At 36.6% G+C, this 24,193-nt stretch overlaps 1 protein-coding gene across 2 annotated transcripts in view; it reads left to right on the forward strand.

The window, feature by feature from the left end:
* The first annotated feature begins 203 nt into the window (after positions 1-203).
* Positions 204-24,193, forward strand: part of LOC117422607 (nuclear receptor subfamily 5 group A member 2-like) — a 71,388-nt gene continuing 47,398 nt past the window's right edge. Inside the window, exons 1-4 of one of the 2 annotated variants that reach the window (XM_058987156.1) lie at positions 204-404; positions 5,694-5,812; positions 6,002-6,143; positions 10,401-11,047. In XM_058987156.1, the coding sequence (XP_058843139.1) occupies positions 353-404; positions 5,694-5,812; positions 6,002-6,143; positions 10,401-11,047 (960 nt within the window). In that variant the 5' untranslated portion in view covers positions 204-352. Of the gene's footprint in view, positions 405-3,221; positions 4,110-5,693; positions 5,813-6,001; positions 6,144-10,400; positions 11,048-24,193 lie in introns of those variants that run through there. The other variant, XM_058987155.1, reaches the window with a different exon arrangement.

A 24,193-nucleotide genomic window follows, 5' to 3' on the forward strand; every position in this document is an offset into this window, starting at 1 on the left:
AGATAGTTTACAGATTATTGTTAATTGTTTAATTTTTATCCTTTTGAAAAGTTCTTGGAACCTTTCTCTGTCTTCATGTAGTATTGTACTGTATCTGTATTTGCTATTCTGTCTGCTCCTAACTAGCCTGGCTTATCATCAGCATGTGACCGGAGTCCAATCATACACATATTCCAGCAGTTATTAAAAAAACAAGAGGGAGTGCAGTACCTACAAGGCTAGCTAGAGTTCAAAAGCATTTTACTCTTTCTTTAAAAGCACTTTAATTAGTATTCCTATTATTTACTTATATCTGGCAGTGGTCACTAAAAGCTTGGCTAAAAGCAAGGTACTTTGGAGGGTTCACACAAGAATGTCTGCATTAACTTTGTACAGTTCCTTCAAGGAAGACGCCCACAATCAAAGTAAGTGCCGCAGAGCTGCTCTATCGGGGTTTACTGGGGTTTATTAGAAAATAAATATGAGGGTTTTACTGGGGTTTATTAAAAAAATAAATCTATCAGAGTTTTACTGGGTTTATTAGAAAATAAATCTTTCAGGGTTTTGCTGGGGTTTAGAAAAGAAGCCAGATGATTGTTCTATTTCATTCAGTTGGTAAAATGTTTGTTTGTAAATTCTACATTTAAAAACAATAATGATACCTTGAGAATAAAAATAGAAAGTTGTATGTGTTACTTTTTCTGTTGATCATGCTAATGATATTTAACACAACACCGATACGAAAAATGGAAGCATGGAAAGCAACATACTGCGTTTCAATCTCAAAGTGAATTTAAAGAAATGACAATGTTTTTAAAATATCTACCGTATTAGTATATTGTATAAGACGACAGGGAAATGACATTGTATCAATGATAAACACTGTAAAAAAAAACAAAAACGTATTTTTTAAGGTAAAATGACCTTAACTTAATAAAACTGTATTTGTAGATTAATTCGATATTTCCGTATTATTAAAGGCACGTATATATTTTAAGTATTTTACACTAATATTGAACTTTTACCGTAATTAAAAAATAAAAAATAATGTCAATATTAAGGTACATTTACAGTATAAATACGTTTTATTTATTTATTTATGTATTTATTTGTTTATTTTACAGTGAACATTTAATAAACTGGTAAATAAAATAAATGAATGCATGCAAAATCGGGTGAGGAGGTTAATGTTACCGTTATATTATAAATAAACTCAGTCTCAAGCAAAAACACGTTTATCGTGTAAAGTAGAACTCATTTTTGACTAGCCAATGCCACATAAACACTGTGTGCTGTTGCTTGAATTCAAAATAAAGACTGCGGGTTCAAGGCCTTTTGTCAGAATTTAGTTTATAAAAATATAAAGTTTAGCACAGCCGACTTATGGGGTTAATAAATAAATACGTATATAAATAAATAAATAAATAAATAGCCTAAATAAAACCAGGAATAATTGTTTTTTGTTTTTTTTAAATAAGGACGTTTATTTTTAAAAATGAAAGTACACGATTCCATCTGTTGAGGTATACTTTTTTTCCTTTTAAAAGCCTATGTGTACCCAAATGGGCTTTACATAGCTTTATTTAAGTCATTTTATAAATGATTACAACGACGTATTCCATAAAATATTTCAGTTGCGAAGTCTGTTACTTATTTTAACAATATACTATGTTGACAAGTCTCTTCATCTCAAACCGGGCACAGAACTCCAAGTGAATGTTGTTTTCTAGCATCTTGGGATCAATCAATCAATCAATCAATCAATCGATAATAAAGAAACACCCTACAATCACACTATAGGCTATAATAACATGAAGATATATTTATGTGAAATGTGCCGATGAAGCGTAGCCTATACGGCTATACTGTGAGTCTTTATTGCAGAAAATATCAACCCTTATTGTGTAACTGCGGGGTCATGAAAACTATCGAGTTTATTATATGCAGAGAGAAAACATAGACCTATACGTAATATTGGGTATTAAATGGTGTAATCTATTGCTAAAGTCTATTATCTTGTGGGCTTTATTTACGTTATCCATATTAGTGCAGTGCCAAAAAAATGAAACTTCACGAAGAAACTTTAAAGAGATCATTAGTGCAGAAAAATAACATAATACATTAACAAAAGCATAGTCCGTCAGTAGCCTATGTATTATTATTAGTAGTATTTATTTATTTGCCAGACGCCTTTATTTAAACACCATGGAAAGATATACTGTTTACTTCGTAAATTAGTAATATTAATAAAATTAACATGGTATATAATAATTGGCATATTTATATTTTTCACAAAAACAGTATTGGGCCCTTTATCTTTTTGTGGTGTTGCAAAACTACTGTCAAAAAAATGTCACTGGCTGATAAAGCAATTGAGGTAACAATAAGCATGCGAGCGGCATTCTGACTTACCAAATAATCAAAACATTTAAAAAAAATGCACCGATAATAAAATTCATTAAAATAAATAAATAAATAAACAAAACAGGTAAAAACATTAGGAAGTTGATATTTTCCAAAAACAATTTTATTAAATAAGAAATAGAATGCATTTTTGTACTGCTGTAACACATGTCCTATAAGATAATAAAAGAAAATTAAACTGAATTCATGTTCACATTTCTTTCAGTGAACTCACTGGGCGTTGTATAATTTATTTTATTTTTACTTTTTAACTTGAGCGACATTTTTAAAATGTCTGTATATTTGTCAATGTGTTTAACACGTGAGACATAAACGAACATGCATATATGCAAATAAACAATCAAGTATAATAAAACTAAAGCGGAAACCAAAATGCTGAGTTAATCATTTGCGTTCTGCGTTTCAGGCTCGACATATTTGATTATTTCTATAGACTTTTAATAGGCTAGTTATAAACAAAGAAAATGCGAAGTTCAAACTTGCACCCCGATCTCTCTCACACACTCTCTTCACTTTCCTTCAGTTCATTTGTCCCGGGATTATAATGTACAGACAGCATCGCTTATCAGGAGTTACCCTCCCAAACCTACACGTGTATTTACGACAGTGGCAACAAATCGAATCAAGAAAGATAGGTACAACATTTTATTAATAATAATTAATATAGACTTCATCAGAAGATGCAATATGTAATGCAAATTGCTATTTGTTATTTATTTTTCTATTCAGTAGCCTATCATTATTGTGCATGGTATAATATAGGTGCAGAAAGTTTAAAAGTGTATATTTTTTATTTAACATAATAAAGATATTGTAAATATGGCATTTGGTTCTATGGTTGCTGACGTGTTAAAATGCAACGTTAGTTACAGGAACGAATGTAGGTCTACACAGTGGTCTTTTTCATGGAATAAATAAATAGACATAGGCTATGCAACCACTAAAAGGCCAAATACCGGCACCGACTATTGGAAAAATAATTATCCATTTGACACGATATGCCTTTGTTAGAACATTTATCTACGTTTTACATTTTACACCAACATAACCATCACATAAATAAACTTCCAAAAATAAGAGTGGCATTTTCTTGGATTTTGTGTGCGTCTTGTTCATTTCATTACAAAGTTACATAAAGAAAATGAACACATCCCTATTTTTCTTCAAGTTAATTCATTATAGACAATATTAGACAATAGGTAAAGACGAGAAACCGTCTCTACTGGCGCTCTGAGCTCACCTGCATAGCAGCAATTTTCATTTTCATCTACTTATTATTATGAGAACTTTTTGTACACATTACTGCCCGCCCCTCGCAGAATGTGATTGGCTCTTTCAGCACGTAGCCCATACGAAGCCTATAACAATACAAAATCGTATTTCAGATTGGATCTTCAGCCCGTCAATCGGAATATTCTCCACCAATAGGACTCCTGAAAGGTGTAAATAGTAAGCAATGTTTTGTACCCGCACATGGTGCATTAAAATAAGACGGGAGGAGAGGCAGATCTTTCATCTATTCTAACATCAGTTTACAGTTAACTTGTTGTCCGAATCCGATATTACGAGGCGCTGGATTCGAGGTAGGATAGGTCAAGTGATTATACAAGATCGGGAAAAAACGGCAGTCTTAATGTTGAACGAAGCAGACGCAGAGGAGGATTATATACATTTTAACCAGGATCCGCCTGTGGGAAACCATAGTGGTGAGTTGGCTTATTACTAGAATTGGCAATGAATAATATTGTTCATTTTAAACTGTGTATTGCATTTCAATAATCCGCTAATGTAAGCATTTTAAATAGTTTGATGTATCGACATGCAAAATGAATTGTTTTTTATAGACTATCTCAGTAGTTATAGTTATACACATTAGCGGTTTAATATATGTATATTTATTTTATTTTTCTTTAATCAGGTGCAATTATGCGCGCTTAAGAACGCCATACCAGTTTGCTGACCGTTATTCAATTATTGCTGTTTCAACGTTCAGCAGCTTTGCGGATACAGATTTCACACCCGCTGAAAGTCACAAAGGGTTCTGATGATATAGGTTTTCCGTTTAACTGTTTTCTTTCTTTAGATATCATCATTATAACAAATTCTAAATTATATTATATGCCCTTTGTGTAGTCCATGAAGAACTATAAGCAAACCATTTTAAAATGTATGTAATTTAATCCCAAGCTTTCTGAATATTATTTACAATAATTCTAATAATTAAAACTTACTGTTTTTGGAGACTTTTTCTTTAATGATGATGATTATTATTAGTAGTAATAGTAGTAGTATTTTTACTAGTAGCCTCGTTTTTCCACCCTTTTTCTACTGTAAAATGTACATTTGTTATTAATTTGTAAAAAAAACCAAAAAACAAAAACATAATTAGGCTACCTACATTAACAACATTGACTTTTAGGCAGGCCTAGTTGCAAAGAGCAGTAAACCGAAAGTATGTGACGAACAAAAAAAATATTTCAGTTGTTTAAATAAGTAAAAAATTATGTTATTTGAAAAAATTCAAGGGCTGAATTGGTTTGTATTTTTTTGTCTGTTTTTATTAATTATACACGTATATTATATCGTTTTCCTATTGTACTGTTTTATTAGGCTATATCGGCTATTTCGTTTACAAACAGTAAGATATAGGAATTAATGGTTGTGTGTTAAAGTATTCAAAGAAATTTACCAATATGATTTACACAGTTGATACGAAATAGGATGATCCGAAATAGCGGACCCCTTGCAACTAAAAAGTATTATTATTATTATTATTATTATTATTATTATTATTATTATTATTAATAATCATTTGTATATTAAATATGCGGAGCCCACATCTCGTTAATATACAGTAAATAATAAAAAACATGCATTCGTGATAGTGTTATTATTTTATAGAATCGGCCACCTTTCCTCACTGAAACAATATGTTTAAGATTATTACCTTTGATTGTTTGAAGCATGAATAGTGTGTTTTTAAACACTGTTGCATGAGATTTATGCGCAGTCTTTAACGTTGTGTTTACAGTGCTGAGTAACGATTTCGTATTTTTTTTTTTTATTGATTTTTTAGATAGGTGGGCTGGTCTTCTGCTTAAACAAACACGTGATCGATCTGTCACCTCGCATAATAATAATATGGTAACGGTACCCCTGAGCATTGCTTTATACACACAACAAACGCGTAGCGTTCAATCAGTTTGTTTTTGAAGACCGGACTGTCCTCACTAGCCTCGCTATCAACTCCAAGTTACCGAGTTGTTGCTTTGTATTTTGTATTATTTTAGGTGTTCAGTATAAGGTGATGGACTACACGTATAATGAAGATCTGGAAGAAATGTGCCCAGTTTGCGGTGATAAAGTTTCAGGATACCATTATGGCCTGCTGACTTGTGAAAGTTGTAAGGTATATTACATACATATACATATAAAGGAGATGTGTTTTCTTTTCTCGTTGTTTACTTTTAATTTTATTATGTTATTATTAATATGCATGTGTTAAGGCTGTAGTTATTACTGTGCCGTAATGATTAAATAATGTAAACCTTTTATGACAAACGCATTTGTTTATAACTTGACTTTTTTCGTTTGTTAGGGTTTTTTCAAGAGAACAGTGCAGAATAATAAACGGTACACTTGTACAGAAAACCAGGACTGTAAAATTGATAAAACACAAAGAAAAAGATGTCCCTTCTGCCGGTTCCAGAAGTGTCTGACAGTTGGAATGAGATTAGAAGGTAGGAATGCTGTTATTATTATTATTATTATTATTATTATTATTATTATTATTATTATTATTATTATTATTAATGATATTACTTATGTGCTTTTATTTTTTATGTTCTGTGATAACCATTTGACAATCCATGTGAAAAGTTTAATATATATATATATATGTGTGTGTGTGCGTGTGTGTGTGTGTGTATGATATTAGCACAATACAATTATTTAAAAGTGTCTACACTTTGTTGTGTAAGCGAGATTTAATTAAGCTCCACACATTAACGTAATTACATATCCAACCCAGATACAGGTACTATATTATGTAAACGTTTAGTGGTATAGTTTTAGTCAGATAATTAATAATTACTATATTAACACCACAAAATAAGGTGTAATTACGTTATGCTTAGCAAATGGTTAGTAAGAGAGATAGCTATTGCCTAGAGTGATCATATTTTTTCAATGACTGGTAATTTAAACCACTGGTTTACCAAAGTATCACAATACAGCAGGTTCAGAAATACATTTCTGCTTCAACTTCTTGCTGTTTTGTCCTTTATGAGCACATTCATCAAGGCTAAATGATAACAGCACTTCCAGGGCTGGCAATGGAACGTGAAACAAGCAGTGTGATTGGTTGAGCAAGGATCCAGTTGTCTGTATATTGGATGGATAGGGACAGTTGGAGCCTTGTCACATATTCTAAATCACTGCGCTGCCCCAAAGAATTTAAATTATCGGACGGTAGCCATCTTGCTTTTACAGTTAAAGATGTACAGCTGTAACTATGAAACTAAGTGACCAATTACCTGCAGAAAATCATAAAGTAGTAGTAGAAATGCCGATTTGGATGAAGAACAATTAAATGAACTGGAAGATAGCAAAAAAAAATAAAAATCGCTGTCTTTATACTGTCACCCTGACTTTGTCACTTAAAATAATGTATTTTTAGCGGTTTATAAACGCTACAGAAAAACACAAAAAGACACTTTGAACATGATCTTTTTTCTTCAAATCCACTGTTTGACCTGGATTATAAATGCAATAAGGCTCTTCAGGGCGTCCATATGCGTTGAATATACAGACTTCTCAGGGGTTGGAGGCACTCGACTTGGTCTCGCGCATCACAATGCCTGACGTATTTGACGTATACGGACGCCCTGTTGGGCCTTATTGCATTTAAAGCACCTTTGGATAATTCAGATAGGATGTTTAAGGTTGCCGAATTATAAATGGAAAGGATTGTTTTTTGTTTCTGAAAATTATTTTATTTAATATTTGCCAATATGAATGAGTCTAAAACAGACACAATTAGAAATAGATTATTATTATTTGTTTATTTAGCAGACGCCTTTATCCAAGGCGACTTACAGAGACTAGGGTGTGTGAACTATGCATCAGCTGCAGAGTCACTTACAATTACATCTCACCCGAAAGACGGAGCACAAGGAGGTTAAGTGACTTGCTCAGGGTCACACAATGAGTCAGTGGTTGAGGTGGGATTTGAACCGGGGACCTTCTAGTTACAAGCACGTTTCTTTAACCACTGGACCACACAGCCTTATAGATCTTCTTGAACTATATTAATGAGTCAGTACCAGGTATGTGTACTGTGCATGTGCTGCATGTAGCATGCCATACGTAAACAAGGCTGATGTTCTTTTATCAGCCACGATTGTGCTGCTCATTGGTTAATTCTGAGTTTGTGTAACATGGAATGTCTTGTCCTTGTGTAATGGTCAACAGAATGTAGATATTAAAGGTAACTAGATATACATAGTAGATGTAATTTATCACTGTATTTCAGATCCTTAAGAGCCTACTGTTGGCTCAAAAGTGGTTCACATCCTTGTAATTTGATTCCAATTCAGTTAATTGCAGAATATTTTGGGAATGGGCAAAAGAAAGAAAAGCAATATTCCCTTAAAGAGAGATACAGAGATACAGAGAAGCACCTGTTTCCACTGTAAACATGACACATTCTTGAATGGTTCTGGGAAGCAGACATATGTTTCTTTAAAAGGATAAAGGTTAGGAAAAATGCTGTAATATAAATCAATGTTTTTAACCATTTTAGAGCCTTTAGTTGCTATAACTACATTACCACATTTGTAATGAGATTTTAAGAAAATATAAGAAGACTTAGATGACTTCAGAGAGAAAAGAGCCGAATATATAGATGTGTTTCATTGGGGTGGAGGGAAAGGGCTGAATGTATAGATGTGTTTCACTGGGGTGGAGGGAAAGGGCTGAATGTATAGATGTGTTTCATGGGGAGTGGGGGAGGGATGAATGTATAGATGTGTTTCATGGGGAGTGGGGGAGAGCTGAATGTATAGATGTGTTTCATTGGGGTGGAGGGAAAGGGCTGAATGTATAGATGTGTTTCATGGGGAGTGGGGGAGGACTTAATGTATAGATGTGTTTCATGGAGAGGTGTGGAGGGCTGAATGTATAGATGTGTTTCATGGGAAGGTGTGGAGGGCTGAATGTATAGATGTGTTTTATCAGGGTGAGGGGAGGACTGAATGTATAGATGTGTTTCATGGGGAGTAGAGGGAAAGGGCTGAATGTATAGATGTGTTTCATGGGGAGTGGAGGGAGGACTAATGTATAGATGTGTTTCATGGGGAGTGGAAGGAAAGGGCTGAATGTATATATGTGTTTCATGGGTAGTGGAGGGAAAGGGCTGAATGTATAGATGTGTTTCATGGGGAGTGGGGGAGGGCTGAATGTATAGTTGTGTTTCATGGGGAGTGGGGGAGGGCTGAATGTATAGATGTGTTTCATGGGGAGTGGAGGGAAAGGGCTGAATGTATAGATGTGTTTCATGGAGAGGTGTGGAGGGCTGGATGTATAGATGTGTTTCATGGGGAGTGGGGGAGGGCTGAATGTATAGATGTGTTTCATGGGGAGTGGAGGGAAAGGGCTGAATGTATAGATGTGTTTCATGGAGAGGTGTGGAGGGCTGGATGTATAGATGTGTTTCATGGGGAGTGGGGGAGGGCTGAATGTATAGATGTGTTTCATGGGGAGGTGTGGAGGGCTGAATGTATAGATGTGTTTCATGGGGAGTGGGGGAGGGATGAATGTATAGATGTGTTTCATGGGGAGTGGGGGAGGGATGAATGTATAGATGTGTTTCATGGGGAGTGGGGGGAGGGCTGAATGTATAGATGTGTTTCATGGGGAGGTGTGGGGGGCTGGATGTATAGATGTGTTTCATGGGGAGGTGTGGAGGGCTGAATGTATAGATGTGTTTCATGGGGAGGTGTGGAGGGCTGGATGTATAGATGTGTTTCATGGGGAGGTGTGGAGGGCTGGATGTATAGATGTGTTTCATGGGGAGGTGTGGAGGGCTGGATGTATAGATGTGTTTCATGGGGAGGTGTGGAGGGCTGAATGTATAGATGTGTTTCATGGGGAGTGGGGGAGGGATGAATGTATAGATGTGTTTCATGGGGAGGTGTGGAGGGCTGAATGTATAGATGTGTTTCATGGGGAGGTGTGGGGGGCTGGATGTATAGATGTGTTTCATGGGGAGGTGTGGAGGGCTGAATGTATAGATGTGTTTCATGGGGAGTGGAGGGAGGGGTGACTGTATAGTTGTGTTTCATGGGGAGTGTGGAGGGAAAGATTGGCTTTAAAATGGGTTCTGAAATAGCTGGGTCAAGGCTACCTCGTAAAAAACAATTGGCTGTTTCTGCAGTCAGGAGAAAATGAAACAATTGGGTACATACAATAAATAGCATGTACAATAAATACAAATACAAAACATATTCTATTCTATTTTGAACCTTTACCTAATATATTCTTGCCTGTAATATATTATGTCTTCTGTATAATTCTCTAGTTTTGTAACTGCTTTATAATTATTTGCCATGCTAAACTAACAATTCCAGAAAACATTGCTTCTTGAAAGGTGAATCAAGTTAGAATTGAGCTGGTGAATAATATTCCACTTTCCACTGTGCAATGAAGCCTATAGGTGAAGCATTGTGCACTGAAGCCTGTGCAACACTGAAGCAGCAATAAAGAATCATACAGCACACATGTACTAGGATATTCTAAAGGGAAGACTTTAATAAACCCAATCTGATTCACATAATGGGATATTACACAAAATATCAGCTTTGAGAATCACACAGAACACATGTACTAGGATATTCTAAAGGGAATACTTTAATAAACCCAATCTAATTCACATAATGGGATATTACACAAAATATCAGCCTTGAGTCTTTAAAAATCTTTTGCTTTGCCTTGACCAGCTGTCCGCGCTGATCGAATGCGAGGGGGAAGAAACAAATTCGGACCCATGTACAAGCGGGACAGAGCTCTCAAGCAGCAGAAGAAAGCCTTGATACGAGCCAACGGCTTTAAGATAGAGACCAGCCCTCCGATGGTCTCCCCAGTCCAGACGGACTACCCCCTGCCAGGCAACATCCATGGGATTCACACTGTTTCCAAAAGCATGCCTCCCACCACTCCAGCCTCAATGACCCCCACAGACTATGAGCGCAGCCCCTATGGACCACCGTCACTTGGCATGGTAATGCAGAACCACAGTGTGCTTCCTGGCTACCAGTACGCCTCATTTCCCAACCGAGCCATAAAGTCTGAATACCCTGACCACTACACAAGCTCTCCAGAATCCCTGGCAGGCTACCACTATCCTGATGCCTACCAGACCAGCTCCCCGCCCAGTATCCCCACCCTCATCTTGGAGTTTCTCCGCTGCGACCCAGATGAGCTTCAGGTGCAGAATAAGATCCTAGCCTACCTGCAACAGGAGCAGGCCAGCAGAAACAAGCATGAGAAACTGAACACCTTTGGCCTCATGTGCAGGATGGCAGACCAGACTCTGTTTTCTATTGTTGAGTGGGCTAGAAGTTGTATATTCTTCAAAGAACTAAAGGTAAGGAAGCTGTCAGATTCTCTTTTTTAAATGTGTGATGTATCTCGGTGGCTTAAATTGACTTTATATCATCTACATTTTCATAATATTACATTTCTTACCTGTATATACAGGTAAGAAATGTAATATTATGAAAATGTAGATGATCATGTTGTGATTCTCTAATGCTGTTTCTGATTAGATTAATATGGACCATGCTTAATAACTATTCCTGCTTCAAGACAGATATTCTGAAGTGAGATGGGGAAGTATATTAGTGTTGCACAGGTTTCAGTGTATGATGCTTCATCTACAGGCATCAGGGCACAGCGCCTCCCCACCTTACTTCAGTAAATCAGCCTTGGGGAGTCTTTACAGAAGTTATATTTGCTGAAATAGTGGAGAATAATAATCTAAGCAGGAAAACAGTAGAGAATCATGCATAACATCCCTATTAAAGGATGCTCTGCACTCACCTCCTCTCCATTTGCCATTATACATACGCTGGATGGGGGTCAATGTCTTAAGGCCGGTTAATCTATTTCTAGATATTTTTAAGAGAAATAGTTAAGGGAACAGTTTATTTGCCTTACAGCTGTTCATTTTGTGTATATTATTTGATGTCCATCTTAAAATGACCACACTGGGAATTGCTGCATGCCTTTAATACCTTGTCACTCCTGTAATGATATATTTATGATGCCCTCAGTATTTTCCTTTGCTCCAGGAATGATTTGATTCCAATATAGCACAAAGGCAATTTAAAACCACTATCATTACTATCATTTAACTTCTACATAACGAAGGTGTAGATACAAACTGGCAGACTTGGGACATTTTAGGTTTTCATAGGAAAATAGGCCAGATTCTTGAAGTTTGGTACTAACTGTTGAAAGGAAAAAAAAAAACAGTTACAACTCCTTATACAAACCCCTGAATTACAAGGAAACCCCAGTTACAACTCCTTATACACACCCCTGAATTACAAGGAAACCCCAGTTACAACTCCTTATACACACCCTGAATTACAAGGAAACCCCAGTTACAACTCCTTATACAAACCCCTGAATTACAAGGAAACCCCAGTTACAACTCCTTATACACACCCCTGAATTACAAGGAAACCCCAGTTACAACTCCTTATACAAACCCCTGAATTACAAGGAAACCCCAGTTACAACTCCTTATACAAACCCCTGAATTACAAGGAAACCCCAGTTACAACTCCTTATACACACCCTGAATTACAAGGAAACCCCAGTTACAACTCCTTATACAAACCCCTGAATTACAAGGAAACCCCAGTTACAACTCCTTATACACACCCCTGAATTACAAGGAAACCCCAGTTACAACTCCTTATACAAACCCCTGAATTACAAGGAAACCCCAGTTACAACTCCTTATACACACCCCTGAATTACAAGGAAACCCCAGTTACAACTCCTTATACACACCCTGAATTACAAGGATGAATTGATTATTTCTGGCTAGGTATCTTTATTAGGTGCATTTTAGTTGTCTGAAAAAATAAGTGCTACTGCCAGTGGAGAAAAGAGCTTTGAGAATCTAGTCTAATAGAAACAAATTGGGGCCCCATATACAACCATTGTATTGTTATTTTTATTAGAGGACCATTTTAATTCTGATTTCACTCACTAAGGAATCTTCCCATCAAGAACATAGAAAGAGGAAGTGTGTTTTTTTGAACTCCTAAATACAAATAAATACTCCCATAGCTTGCTCTATCTATCTGTCTAGAATGTTAGACATCTGAAAAAACAGAACTTTAGAGATAGGGTTATCTAATGGGAAGTTAGGGGAAGCGCAAATAATAATGAGCAAATTATTCTCAGAGCTTCTCCCATAAAAACATTGTATGTGGACCAGCATGGCCAATTACACTCCAAAGTGAAATGTGTTTTTCAAAATGAGTGCAATACACCTGTTAAGGTTAGAAAATTTGAAAAAAAAAACATACAAGGTATTTAATCTAAGGTCTAGTTGCATAATTTTAATTTATAACTTAAAAAGGTAAGGTAAGTAATCTGCACTGCTCCGTTCTTTAATATTGTCGACACTATTGAAACTGGGGTTCTAACTGTTTCTCCACTCTGTTGATGATGTTATTATGTACACTAAAACTCTTTATATCTTCAATTCACTTATTTTAAACCCCTGCTTATAATACAGTCCATCTTTTTAAAGCTGCTTAATTTGATGAGGTCCAGCCCTAAACAGGTGTGACACAATAAAAACTGCCTGGGGAAGGGTGCTCTTTTAATTAAGAATCTGGAGAGCCTCCCGTTAATGCTCGGAATGCTGGCAATAGATTTTTAAACATTCTTCTGCCTCTTGGAACTCTTGGAAACTTTGAGATGAAATCCCAATTTTGTGAAAACCATTACAGCATTTACTTGTGTCATTTTCCAAGTAAACCCTAATTAAATAGAACTGGATCTATTCAACTGATCTGAACGGTGGCGTATCTAAATAGCACAGTCATTTGAATCTAGTCTTGTGAGTGAATATTTAAAAGTAAACAAAAAATGCTACTAATTATATATTTAAACAGAGATTTGTCACTGTTTAAATACATTTAATCTGCATGTTTCATCATTAGCTATTATATTTATCTGGTTTGACAATTTGGCCAAAAACTAGCATTACCTTTCTTGTCAGAATATTAGGTATTATTATATTTTTCCATCATTTTTCCAAGCACAGTCCTAAGTGACCATAGGACTGTGCTTGGAAGATCAACAGGGTTTTTTGGTGAATAAAGGTCATTTTAAACAGAATTATGAAGTTTGATACAGTCTGTCTGTGTGCTGAAAAAACAACAGTCCTGTATTTAATAATCCATCATATGATTACAAAATGTATATTTCAAGCTGTCTTTAACAACATCCTAGATGCTTTGTATCCATTTTCTGAAGATTATTTAATCGGTACAATCAGCAACCAAGTAATAAGCCAGGTAATGCTTGACAATAATCAATGCATTGAAAGCACTGTGTTATTATTTGAAATGTCCAGATTCTTCTGCACAATTATTTTAATGAGCCCAGTCTTTCATGTTTGTTGTAAAAATGCATGTTTAATCAAACCCTTATAGGAAGTGTAAATGTGAGTTAAGATTTCTCTTTTTGGGATTGTTGGTAGTCAAAAGCTATCACTTGGTTATTTGACCTCTAGTGCTTTTGATAGAGCTGTCATCCTCTTTTAACATTGAAAAGCATGTATTTTTTACAGTGCAGTGTATTGGGGTTAACGGTCAGCACAACTACCTTTCACGTGCCTTACAGACTCCCAAGAGCGAGCCTACATAGATGAGATGACACAATAATCGAGCCCATCTCCTTTTGGGTAATGATTCAACACTGTCAGGGGCCAGGTGCAATATAACTAGCAGTGTGAACCGCGGTGTCAAGTGAAAGATGTAATTGAAAGATGTCACAGGCAGGAATTATTGCACAAGGAAAATTCTATCTTCAGCCTTTGCAAGAAAATCAATAGTGTCATATCTGTTCATATTAGCAGTGGCCAGTGTGAAAAAGGTCAGAGCAGTATTTCTGAGTTCTTTGTGAGGGTCCCGTGCAGTTATTGCGAACAAGCCACCGCTTGATCTCCCCAGCTAGCTAAAATGAGTTTAACCCCTTTACCTAATTGTCTGTTTTCATACCTCCAATGTATTCTCCTGCATTATATGCTGTCTACTGCACACAAGGGAAACATTACCTTTATTTTTCACTCCAAATCCTTATTAGAACAGTGTTCTGAAAAAACAAGCACAATTTAAGACTCAAATTTCTGCATGGGACTATACTTGCATGTCTTGTAATTAGATTTCAAATCGATTTTTGCTTTCTCTCTAAGTCTTTTTGTTGGTTTCATAAATAAGCCCATGCCTCTCTCATAGCTTAAAATCTTTGTAAAGCCATGCAGTTAGATTTCTAATTCATTTTAGCTTTCTAGCTCTTCTCTAAATTAGTCCTGCATAAAAGCTCATGCAGTTATCTCACATACAAATCTACAACCATTAATTAGTGCATATACCTTTTTGTATGATTATACAGTTACTTCATACAGTACTTCAAAGTACATAAATAATGTTTTGAATTTATTATTAAACATTGTTGCATTGTAACTACACTACCATATGTGGCATTGCTGTGTTACTACAGTATACAGGCTACTTGGTAACACTTTAAAATAATGGCCGCAAATTCATAATGAATTCAAACTGAATACCGCAGGAAGACCTGAATATCTTACTATATCGTATTACTTACTGATTGCTGCTTTTCTTTAGTGGGGATTTTAGTAATTAAAAGTTTAAACGTTTTCCAAGTGTTGAACGTTTAGACTGTTTCCAAACCCATTATCAAAGGCAGAGGTCAGCTGTAGTGTTTATACAGGATGTATGCACCATAAGATTATTTATTCAATATTTCTTCATGGTTCAATCTGTTTGGTTCACTGCAATCAGAATTTTCTAGTCCACATTATAGTCTGCTTGATATGGACCAGATCACTGGTACACTGCAATTGACCCCATAGAGTTTAAGTTTAGAACTGAAGTGTAGCTTGGCAGCGGTTCCAGTTTCTTAAAATAAAGCACTTGAGTCTGAACTGGGGTTGCAGGAAGCTGACATTGACTTGAGCCATTCTTCGTGCAAAATATGCACTGTGCTGGAGAAATCCCAGTGTTCTAGGTTATTATGGTAGCTGGCTTTCTCGTGGAAAATCAGATAAACCGAACAAAAGGATCATTGTTTGCTAGATGAAGGAAATAACGATCGTCATCGACTTGTAAACATATAGATACGCGGGAGCGATAGAAATGCATTGTTAATATAGATACAAGGGAGCAATAGAAATGCATTGTTAATTTGTGTTTTTACATTTTTCTAAAGCTAGGCTTTTGTGTTTTAATTAGTTTTTTTTTATAAATGTTCCTGCATATTTTTGAATGGTCTAAATGGCGTGAATGGTCTGAATGATGGGCAGATGGCAGCCTCTTCGTTTATCATTGCACCTCAGTACCCACAGTTCCTTCCTCCTTTTATGTACACCACATGTTAATCAAGCTGTTTGACTCCCGACTGCCAAATTTACGATAACATTTCTATTAATACAATTTTCAATTTTTGTTAAAGTATTAGTATGCCAGTACATTAGCACTATAGAACATGGTAAACCCGTACAATACTCATATGCAGTGTTATGAAATCTAGCATCTAAAATAACATGCTAGCACTCCATCTATATGTTTCAGTAAAAGCTCAAATCTGGTAACTCTTAAGTTAAGTAAGGTGGTAAATGTCTGGAATTATGAAGAAATATTTTGCTTTTTGGACATTTACCGAAAGCTTATTGGTAAAGGCACTTGGTTATTCTTGAGATTTACCAGGAAATGTCTGAAGTAAAGTGCTATCATGTTTATTTTGGACATTTATTGCTTTGCTTGGTAAATTTCGACATTTACCAGTAAATCTTGAGATTTTCCAATATGGAAACTTTTACCGTAACATATACACTATTAATAAAATGTTAGGTATAAAACTACAGATTTAAAATTTGGGGGGATTTATGCTAAAATTGGAAATTAACCTCACTGTGCTTTAGTATCAGTTATTATGTGCATCTAGTGACTTGATTTTTGTTTCCTTTTAGGTAGTTGTCAGGCACCCATCCTGTTACACTATGCGAAGGATATTTCGAGTCCTGGTAGCCTGGTTGAATTTCCCAGATTGTTTTAGGTTTGGGGTCCGTATGGGCATAGTGTATCGGCAGGCCTGTCCTTCTCGTGTGAATATCTCAGGCACAGTAATAGCTAGCTTCCTGGTTCAAGGCTTGTTTGAAAGTACATATTTAGAGCTTTCCAATGATGTATTGCTGCGAAACTACAGCAAACCGAAACTAAAGCTTGAGTCGTGACATGAGTCAGCTCCTAAGTTTCGTTTGTTGCCTATTACTCGGTCCCTTCAACTGATAGCGTTCTGGTTTTAACGTCATTTAAAAGCACAAGGCTTTGTGCTTTCCATTGATGTCAGGCATGCCCGTATGCATATGTCCGGTTGGACCCCAGGTTACCAGGAAATTCAGATTTCTGACGTGTCCTTATGAGTAAACTTGTTATGATATCATTATTTTGTATATGATACTGTAATGGATGTTGAACTTACAGAGGACAGATTACAGGGTTTGAGGGAAGCAGATGCTGAACTTGAAGCCTTGGTGGTGGAGGTTGCAGATGCTGCAAGTGCCAGGCAGGTCAGACAAAGCCTTATAGACAGGGGTTTACATAACTGGTACACAGGTACGCATGCGGACCAACAAAAAAAACAAAACAGAATTAGTTATTGTTGTTTAAGATACTAATGCTTACCTTCTGTATATTTTTTTAACAGGAAAGCATTTATAATAAAGGCAGTGAAGGGGCTCAAGGTGAGCTATACATGCCAAGGAAAACTCCTGATTCTACATTTTTCGCCCCTCCCCCGTCACTCGCTCACTCAGCAAGCCTAACAGAATTTTTTTTTATTATGTAACTTCATTTTGCTTCTAGGTCACTTTTTAAATTTCGTATTCACTCTCCCCCTCCAGGCTGCTTGAGGGGCTTGGTCGGCTTCACTTGGGCTGCTGGACATTTTAAAAATCTTTGCGGTTTTGTCTTCTTTCTATTTTTTGGTTTCAAAATACCCTCCATTCGCTATCGCAGACGCGCTTCATGACGCTCTTTAAGGGAATTTTGAATCCTTATTGGTTGTAACCTTACTCCCTCACTGTGCTTTGATTGGCTGGGTGCATGGTTCGCTATTTGATGTGCGTTACGGTTATTATTATTAATGGATAATTAAGAGTTATCACTGAGATAAAATCAACAGGATGTTGTTATGTTGTTTTCTTTCTGATTTAGTTCCTGAGAAGAATAGTCGTCACAGTTTTTATTATTGAGGTGAACTTACCGCTAATGCAAAGCTTGTTTTAATGTTGTCTTTATTACGCCGGCCAGAGACCCGCACTTACAACTGCATTGTCATATTTTCAACATTTTCTTAAAATTCTCAAATTAATAATCAACACCCAGGTATAAAGGGGCTACGAACCTTAGAAATCAGCAAAATCTTTCACTATGTGTGTGTGTATATATATATATATATATATTGTAGAAAATGGAAATACCGGCGCTACAAAGATGCCTCAATCAATTACAACACACACAAGGTGCTTCGTCCCAGGAACAAACAATTGAAAAAAGAATATTTCGTATGATGTTTCCACCACTGAAGAATGAAGACGGCAACTCTCGCTTAATGAAAAATTATTCATATTTTATTTAAGAACAATATATATATATATATATATATATATATATATATATATATATATATATATATATATATATATATATATATTGAGATTTAGCTTTATTATAATGTAAGGAAAGTTGTTACCTTCAGGGGTGACTCACCAGAATTAACAATTCATTAATCTATGAAATGGGGTAAATTCTATTATGTGTATATTAATTATTCCAGCACAAAAAAAGAGTTCTCAAAGCAAAGTGTGTAAGTGGGATAGAGAAGCATAGCTTCCCCTGTGGGCTTTGGTGCACCTCCCTTCCCTATGATCAACCTAATGGAATAGTTAATAAGCCTGGCAAAGGCTGATCTAAACAGAAACAACTACAGAGAATCATACAGAGCGCACACAATAGGATATTAAACAAGCAAGAAATGGAATAATGAATTGGATTAGGAGCTGTTCAGTCATACAGAATATCTGCCATTATCAAGTGTTACAATTTAATTTATATAACATCCAGAATTGAATAAGCACTGTGGTTTAATCAATAACACACTTTGTCAAGAGGCTGTCTTACTTAGACACTGCGTGGGAACCAGCGGTAACAATAATCAGTTCACTTTGTGAGCAATATTGACCAAAAAATGAAAAGACTGTCACTTCCATGTAAACACAACTGTTGACATGTGTTCCCTTTGCATTGCCTGTGTTAATAGTAATCTCATCATGGTTCTGACAGAGGCATGCAGTTAACGTGGGAGCTCTCGTTAGGAACATGTGTATATGAGCAGACCTGCCAGACCGTACTTCATCACACCAATCCGTTTGGAACAGCACTGTCTGATAAGAAAGATGTTTTTTTTTTTTTTTTTTTAACACAGTCTCAGATATAAGCTACAGTAGCACTAGTATGTATTGAATATACATGTTACATCAGGTACTAGGACAGTGTTGCCTGTTGTTTTTTTAATTTTTTTTTTATAATATATTGGTTTCATAAATAAAAAGTCTTATTGTTAAATAAAAAATGATGAGTTTTAATGACCTATTATCAATAGCTGTTTCACAGATATATTTATAGGGAGAATAGTTTGATGTAGTCATAGGATATATTTATTGATAAAGTAAAGATTTGTTCTAGTCAATATTTTACAGTGTTACCCAGCTTAGCAGAAGTTAATATAAGACAGAGGCGGCTCTTTGGGGTAATATAGGCAATAAAATGTTAACGTCTTTATCACACTAATCAGCTTGACAATGCAGTTAGTTTAGTTGAATTGGGGTCTGTATAATTGATCTAAACAGTATGTAAATACAGTAGTGCCACCTTTTAAAAATGTTAATTAAACCAAACCTGGCATTCTGTATTTTTAAGACAAAAATACACTGAAGAGACTCAGAAACATTGTTAGAGATGCTGTTATTGTATTTAGATTCGCTGCCATATAGAACTGAACAGACCTCAAAATATAGGTCCAGTTATAAAATGTTAAAAATGACAGGAAACATTTTGTTGTCAGTAATAGAAGCGGTTGAATTCTGAAAGCTTGTTTCCTGGCATTGCTGTGTTGAATGCGAAGGTGAATATTAATAGAGCACTTGTATCAAGGTTGTCATCCTGTAGGTGTGTCTACCCTTCCCGTGCACTCTGTCCCCAATGCTGTAAGAAACAGCAGCTCTGGTTCACTTGCTTCTGTGTAAAGAGCCCTTTGATATCTGACAGGATTGGGAGCGCTCCTTTAGTCCTCAGTCTGAGCAGGTGTTTGGGTCCAAAGCCTCGGCCAGCATGGAAATGAAACCACAAAGTGAAAGATTAACAAAGACTGGGCTTAATATTTTTGCAGTTATTAATTACAAAGGGCTGGAGGCTGCCTTCCCTATCTGTGCAAACACACATTTGAAGGGATCACTGAAGCCAGAGCTCTTTTAGAAAAACTGGTTTATTGGTGTTAGGTTCACCTTTTCTATATGGCCAGTGCCGTGAGACATTGTTATTTTATAATCTTTGTACATTTTTTAAGCAGAGATTTTATATGCCCACTCTTTTTACCCTGAGTTTTTTTTATCCCCAGCTAAGAATTTCCAGTTACGCTCCTTCACCACAGCAGTTCCCACCTAGCTCAGGAGAAGGTCAGTGGACCTTGGCCTGTCCCATGACCATTACACAGAGGAGCTTCAGCGTGAATGAGCTACTGCCCTCTGGAGGACAAAGGCCAGCCCTACAAGTGCCAGCTTTAGCTCACCAGGCGCCTGGCCAGTAAGATGTGCTGCAGTGTGATAAGTAGAAATAGTCCCTAACGATTTTGCCTCCCTCGCCGTGGCAGTGCGAGAGCCAATGAAGGCTAGTGACTTTGCACAGCCAGGACGTGAACCTGCCCCCATGACTGTATGACTGCACAACAAGCACCTGTGCTTTTTGCAGGTGAGCCACATGGGGACCCCCTGAAATACCATTTTTACCATACTAATGCATCAGGCACGGTGCTTTATTTTGCTAAAGAACCTCAACTTATACTTGAAATCATCATCTAAATTAAGCACCCAATTCCATTTGTTTCCCTGGGAATTGCTTTTTGTGAAACTGTTTGTCCATGTGATAAAATTGACTCATCTATTGTGAGATTGTAATCCTTGTTTTGTACAGTATTTGCTATATAATATGTGTTGATACTCAGTTCCAGCTCTTTGTGTTTCCATTAGACAGGTGTACTAGACAATGTTACACAATGGTTTTGTTAATCCTGGATCAGGAAGCTCCTGTAAAGGCACTGATGTAGCTTTATATACCTTGAAGACAAGCACACTGCATCTGCAGTGACTGAAACTGACTACCCTCCAAGAAAGGGCATTTGTTATTCCCTTTATACCACACACCTTGTTAAACATGGTACAAGCTTCTCTTAGTTCTTATGTAAGTTTAACAAATGACACAAAAACTATAATTTAGACACATTGCTGTTTAGATCCACCATTGTTTTGATTATTAAATTAGACCCTGCTGAATTGCCTTAAACACGTTTCAGTCACTTCCATTTTTCACCCATGTTGAGTTTATGTGGCTTGGATGTCACAAAGCAATACAGAGTAGGTCAATGAGCCCTTTAGCTTCAGCTCAGGTCTCCAGCAGATCAAAACCTGTGCGCGGGCTGGGCTCTGAAAGAGACATGACTGCCCCCAGATATATCGTTTCATTTAAGGGACAGTAATTCTGTCACCCAGGGCCTGACAAACGAGTAGCAAGACTCGCGCGTTGCTATTAGGAGGAGCCACTAACGTGCACCTGGTGTCATCCAGTTGAAAGTTACTGACTACACTGGCCTTCAGCCACAGGACAGATATTGCAGGTTGACAATGAGAGGCCAGGCTGCTGTGCTTGTTTATTGTGGAGGGCGAAAGGTGAAAGAGTACTAGAGAGGTGAAGAGGTTGAGGAGGTCATTGCTGACACTCGTAAATACACACTGAAACTGAGACGAGATGAGATGTGTCAGTGCAGGACTGGCAGCTACTTGTAGATGAAGAAATATGGGAGGGAGACTAATGGGGCAATGCTCTGGCAGGTAGCATCTTTTAAAGGGGCAGTGAAAAATCTGTCAGCACAGTGCTTTCATTGGCATTGTAGATAAAAACAAAACTGAAATGTTTATTAAAAAAAGTGTTGATTTAACATTTTATAAAATGTTTTAAACGTTATTAATGTTTTAAAATTCCCTTTAGTTTTTAAGTTAACTCCTACTTTTTGAAATGGAGAAAATCTCTGCAGAATCAAACAGCTAAGTAATATTACCAAGGTCTTCAATGCAAAGTTGTTTCTTTCTTAGATTTGTAACATTAACATGTTTTTTTCTATTTGCAAAATGATATGAAAATAAACCACCCTGTGTTAGTTTATATGGAATTGGATTTACTTGATACCCTTTAATGTAGTTTTGATTTCCATCTTAAATTGGGAGAGGGAAGGAAAGGGAGGCTTTGCTCAGATGTTGCCACCAGCATCTCGTTGTACAGTAAGCTTTATGCATGCATTGCCCCAAAAAGGCTAGCAGAAGCTCTCAAACAGAAGTGACACGCTACATTTTTAGTGACCACCTATTTTTAGTAACTTTACACCACCTAAACACATTTTTTGGCAGCAATATGGGTGTTTTGCAGCCGCAAATCACTTTGCAACTATCCATACATCAGCCCCTAAGACTCAACAGTTTGTATAGATGTGTGAGTGAGTGAATGAGTGAGTGAGAGTGAGAGTGAGAATGAGAGTGAGAGACAGAGTGAGAGAAAAAAAACAAAAAAACAAGGATACTGAAGAGTGAGTAAGCAAGTAGAAATCGCAGACAGCTGGGCGATTAGCCGGAGTATGTTTATTATTGACCATTTAGATTGTAGATCTCACCAGAGTATTCATACACTGTGTTGTATGTACTCTGTGCGCTACCATTGCTGGTAGTGTCACGTGAGCTGTTCAGTGTGTTAGTAAATAAATCCTGTATCAGCTTCAACCTCCATCTTGATCTCCTGCCTATCACTCAGCAGCGAATGCACACACCCACACAGCAGATGGCTACCCTGTCACAAGCATTAATACCCTGTAAAAAAAAACAGGACCTTAAAACACAAAAAGGGGAAAGCTGTAATGGCTACAACTAGAGGATGCATCACGTGTACTTGGAAATAAGTCTCTCTTGCTCGTATAAATAAGTCTCTCTTGCTCGTATAAATAAGTCTCCCTTGCTCATATAAATAAGTCTCTCTCGTTAATATAAATAAGTCTGTCTTGCTCATATATAAATAAGTCTCCCTTGCTCATATAAATAAATCTCTCTTGCTCGTATAAATACATCTATATAATTAAGGCTGACTCATTTGTTGCTGCACTGTATCTGCTTTGCCATCGGGCACCATTTCTCCCATTAATCTGTAGGAAAAGCCCTGGTCCTTATTTGGGCACTAAAAGGGTGGCTATGTAAACAATTAACGCTAGTGCTTGCGAACATGGTATGAGAACATCCTATTATTCGAGGAAGGTCATTTAATTTAAAAAACAAATAATTTCATTTGTGATGAATAACCAAGACTACAATGAGAACATCGTTCACAATGAAGGAAAGCGCATTGCATGGCTCACCATGTCTCTCCTTTCATAAGGGTCTTTCAGAACATAAGTCATGGGATCAAGGTGATCAGTTGTTTCTTATGACCATCACATCAATACACACATTTTCACTCATAAGCCCATTTTATTTTTATCTAGATGAAGTACCCAGCCTTGCCTGGGGAAATTCAATATTTCAGTATTTCATGCATGACAAATTGGGGAACGGTAGCCTTGTGGTTTCCTATAAGTTACCGATCTTTTTTTGCTATTTTTATTTTTTTTTAAAATTTTTGTTCTTTTTATTTATTTTTTTGGTTTTGTGGGTTTCTTTAATTTGAGATACATGGCTACTGTAGTGATCCAGCAATGGGGTTACTAAATAAAGTACCCCGGGGGTCAAAATTCTGGCTCCAAACCCAGCCCTCGACGTTCCCCTGGATGAAAGAGGAGGCCATGCAAAGTTTGGTTGCACTGACTCCTGCGGGGTCCGAATGCATAAAGGAACAGACAGACAAAAAAACTTCTTCCTTATATATTAAGATTATACCATCATAGACACAAAATAAAGGTTGACCACACTCTTTTAGACAAAGTCCAGAAATGTGTTTAATCATTTCAACTTTAGAAAACAAGACAATGGTGTTTGAACCGCTAGGTCTTCATCAGTGATTAATTATTCCATCACAGGCAAGCATTGTAAAGCCCAGAGAGGTTTGTAAAGCATATTAAGAAACATGTCTAATCATGGTAAATGTATAAA

Source organism: Acipenser ruthenus, chromosome 15, assembly GCF_902713425.1.
Source record: "Acipenser ruthenus chromosome 15, fAciRut3.2 maternal haplotype, whole genome shotgun sequence".
NCBI classification, from domain to species: domain Eukaryota; kingdom Metazoa; phylum Chordata; class Actinopteri; order Acipenseriformes; family Acipenseridae; genus Acipenser; species Acipenser ruthenus.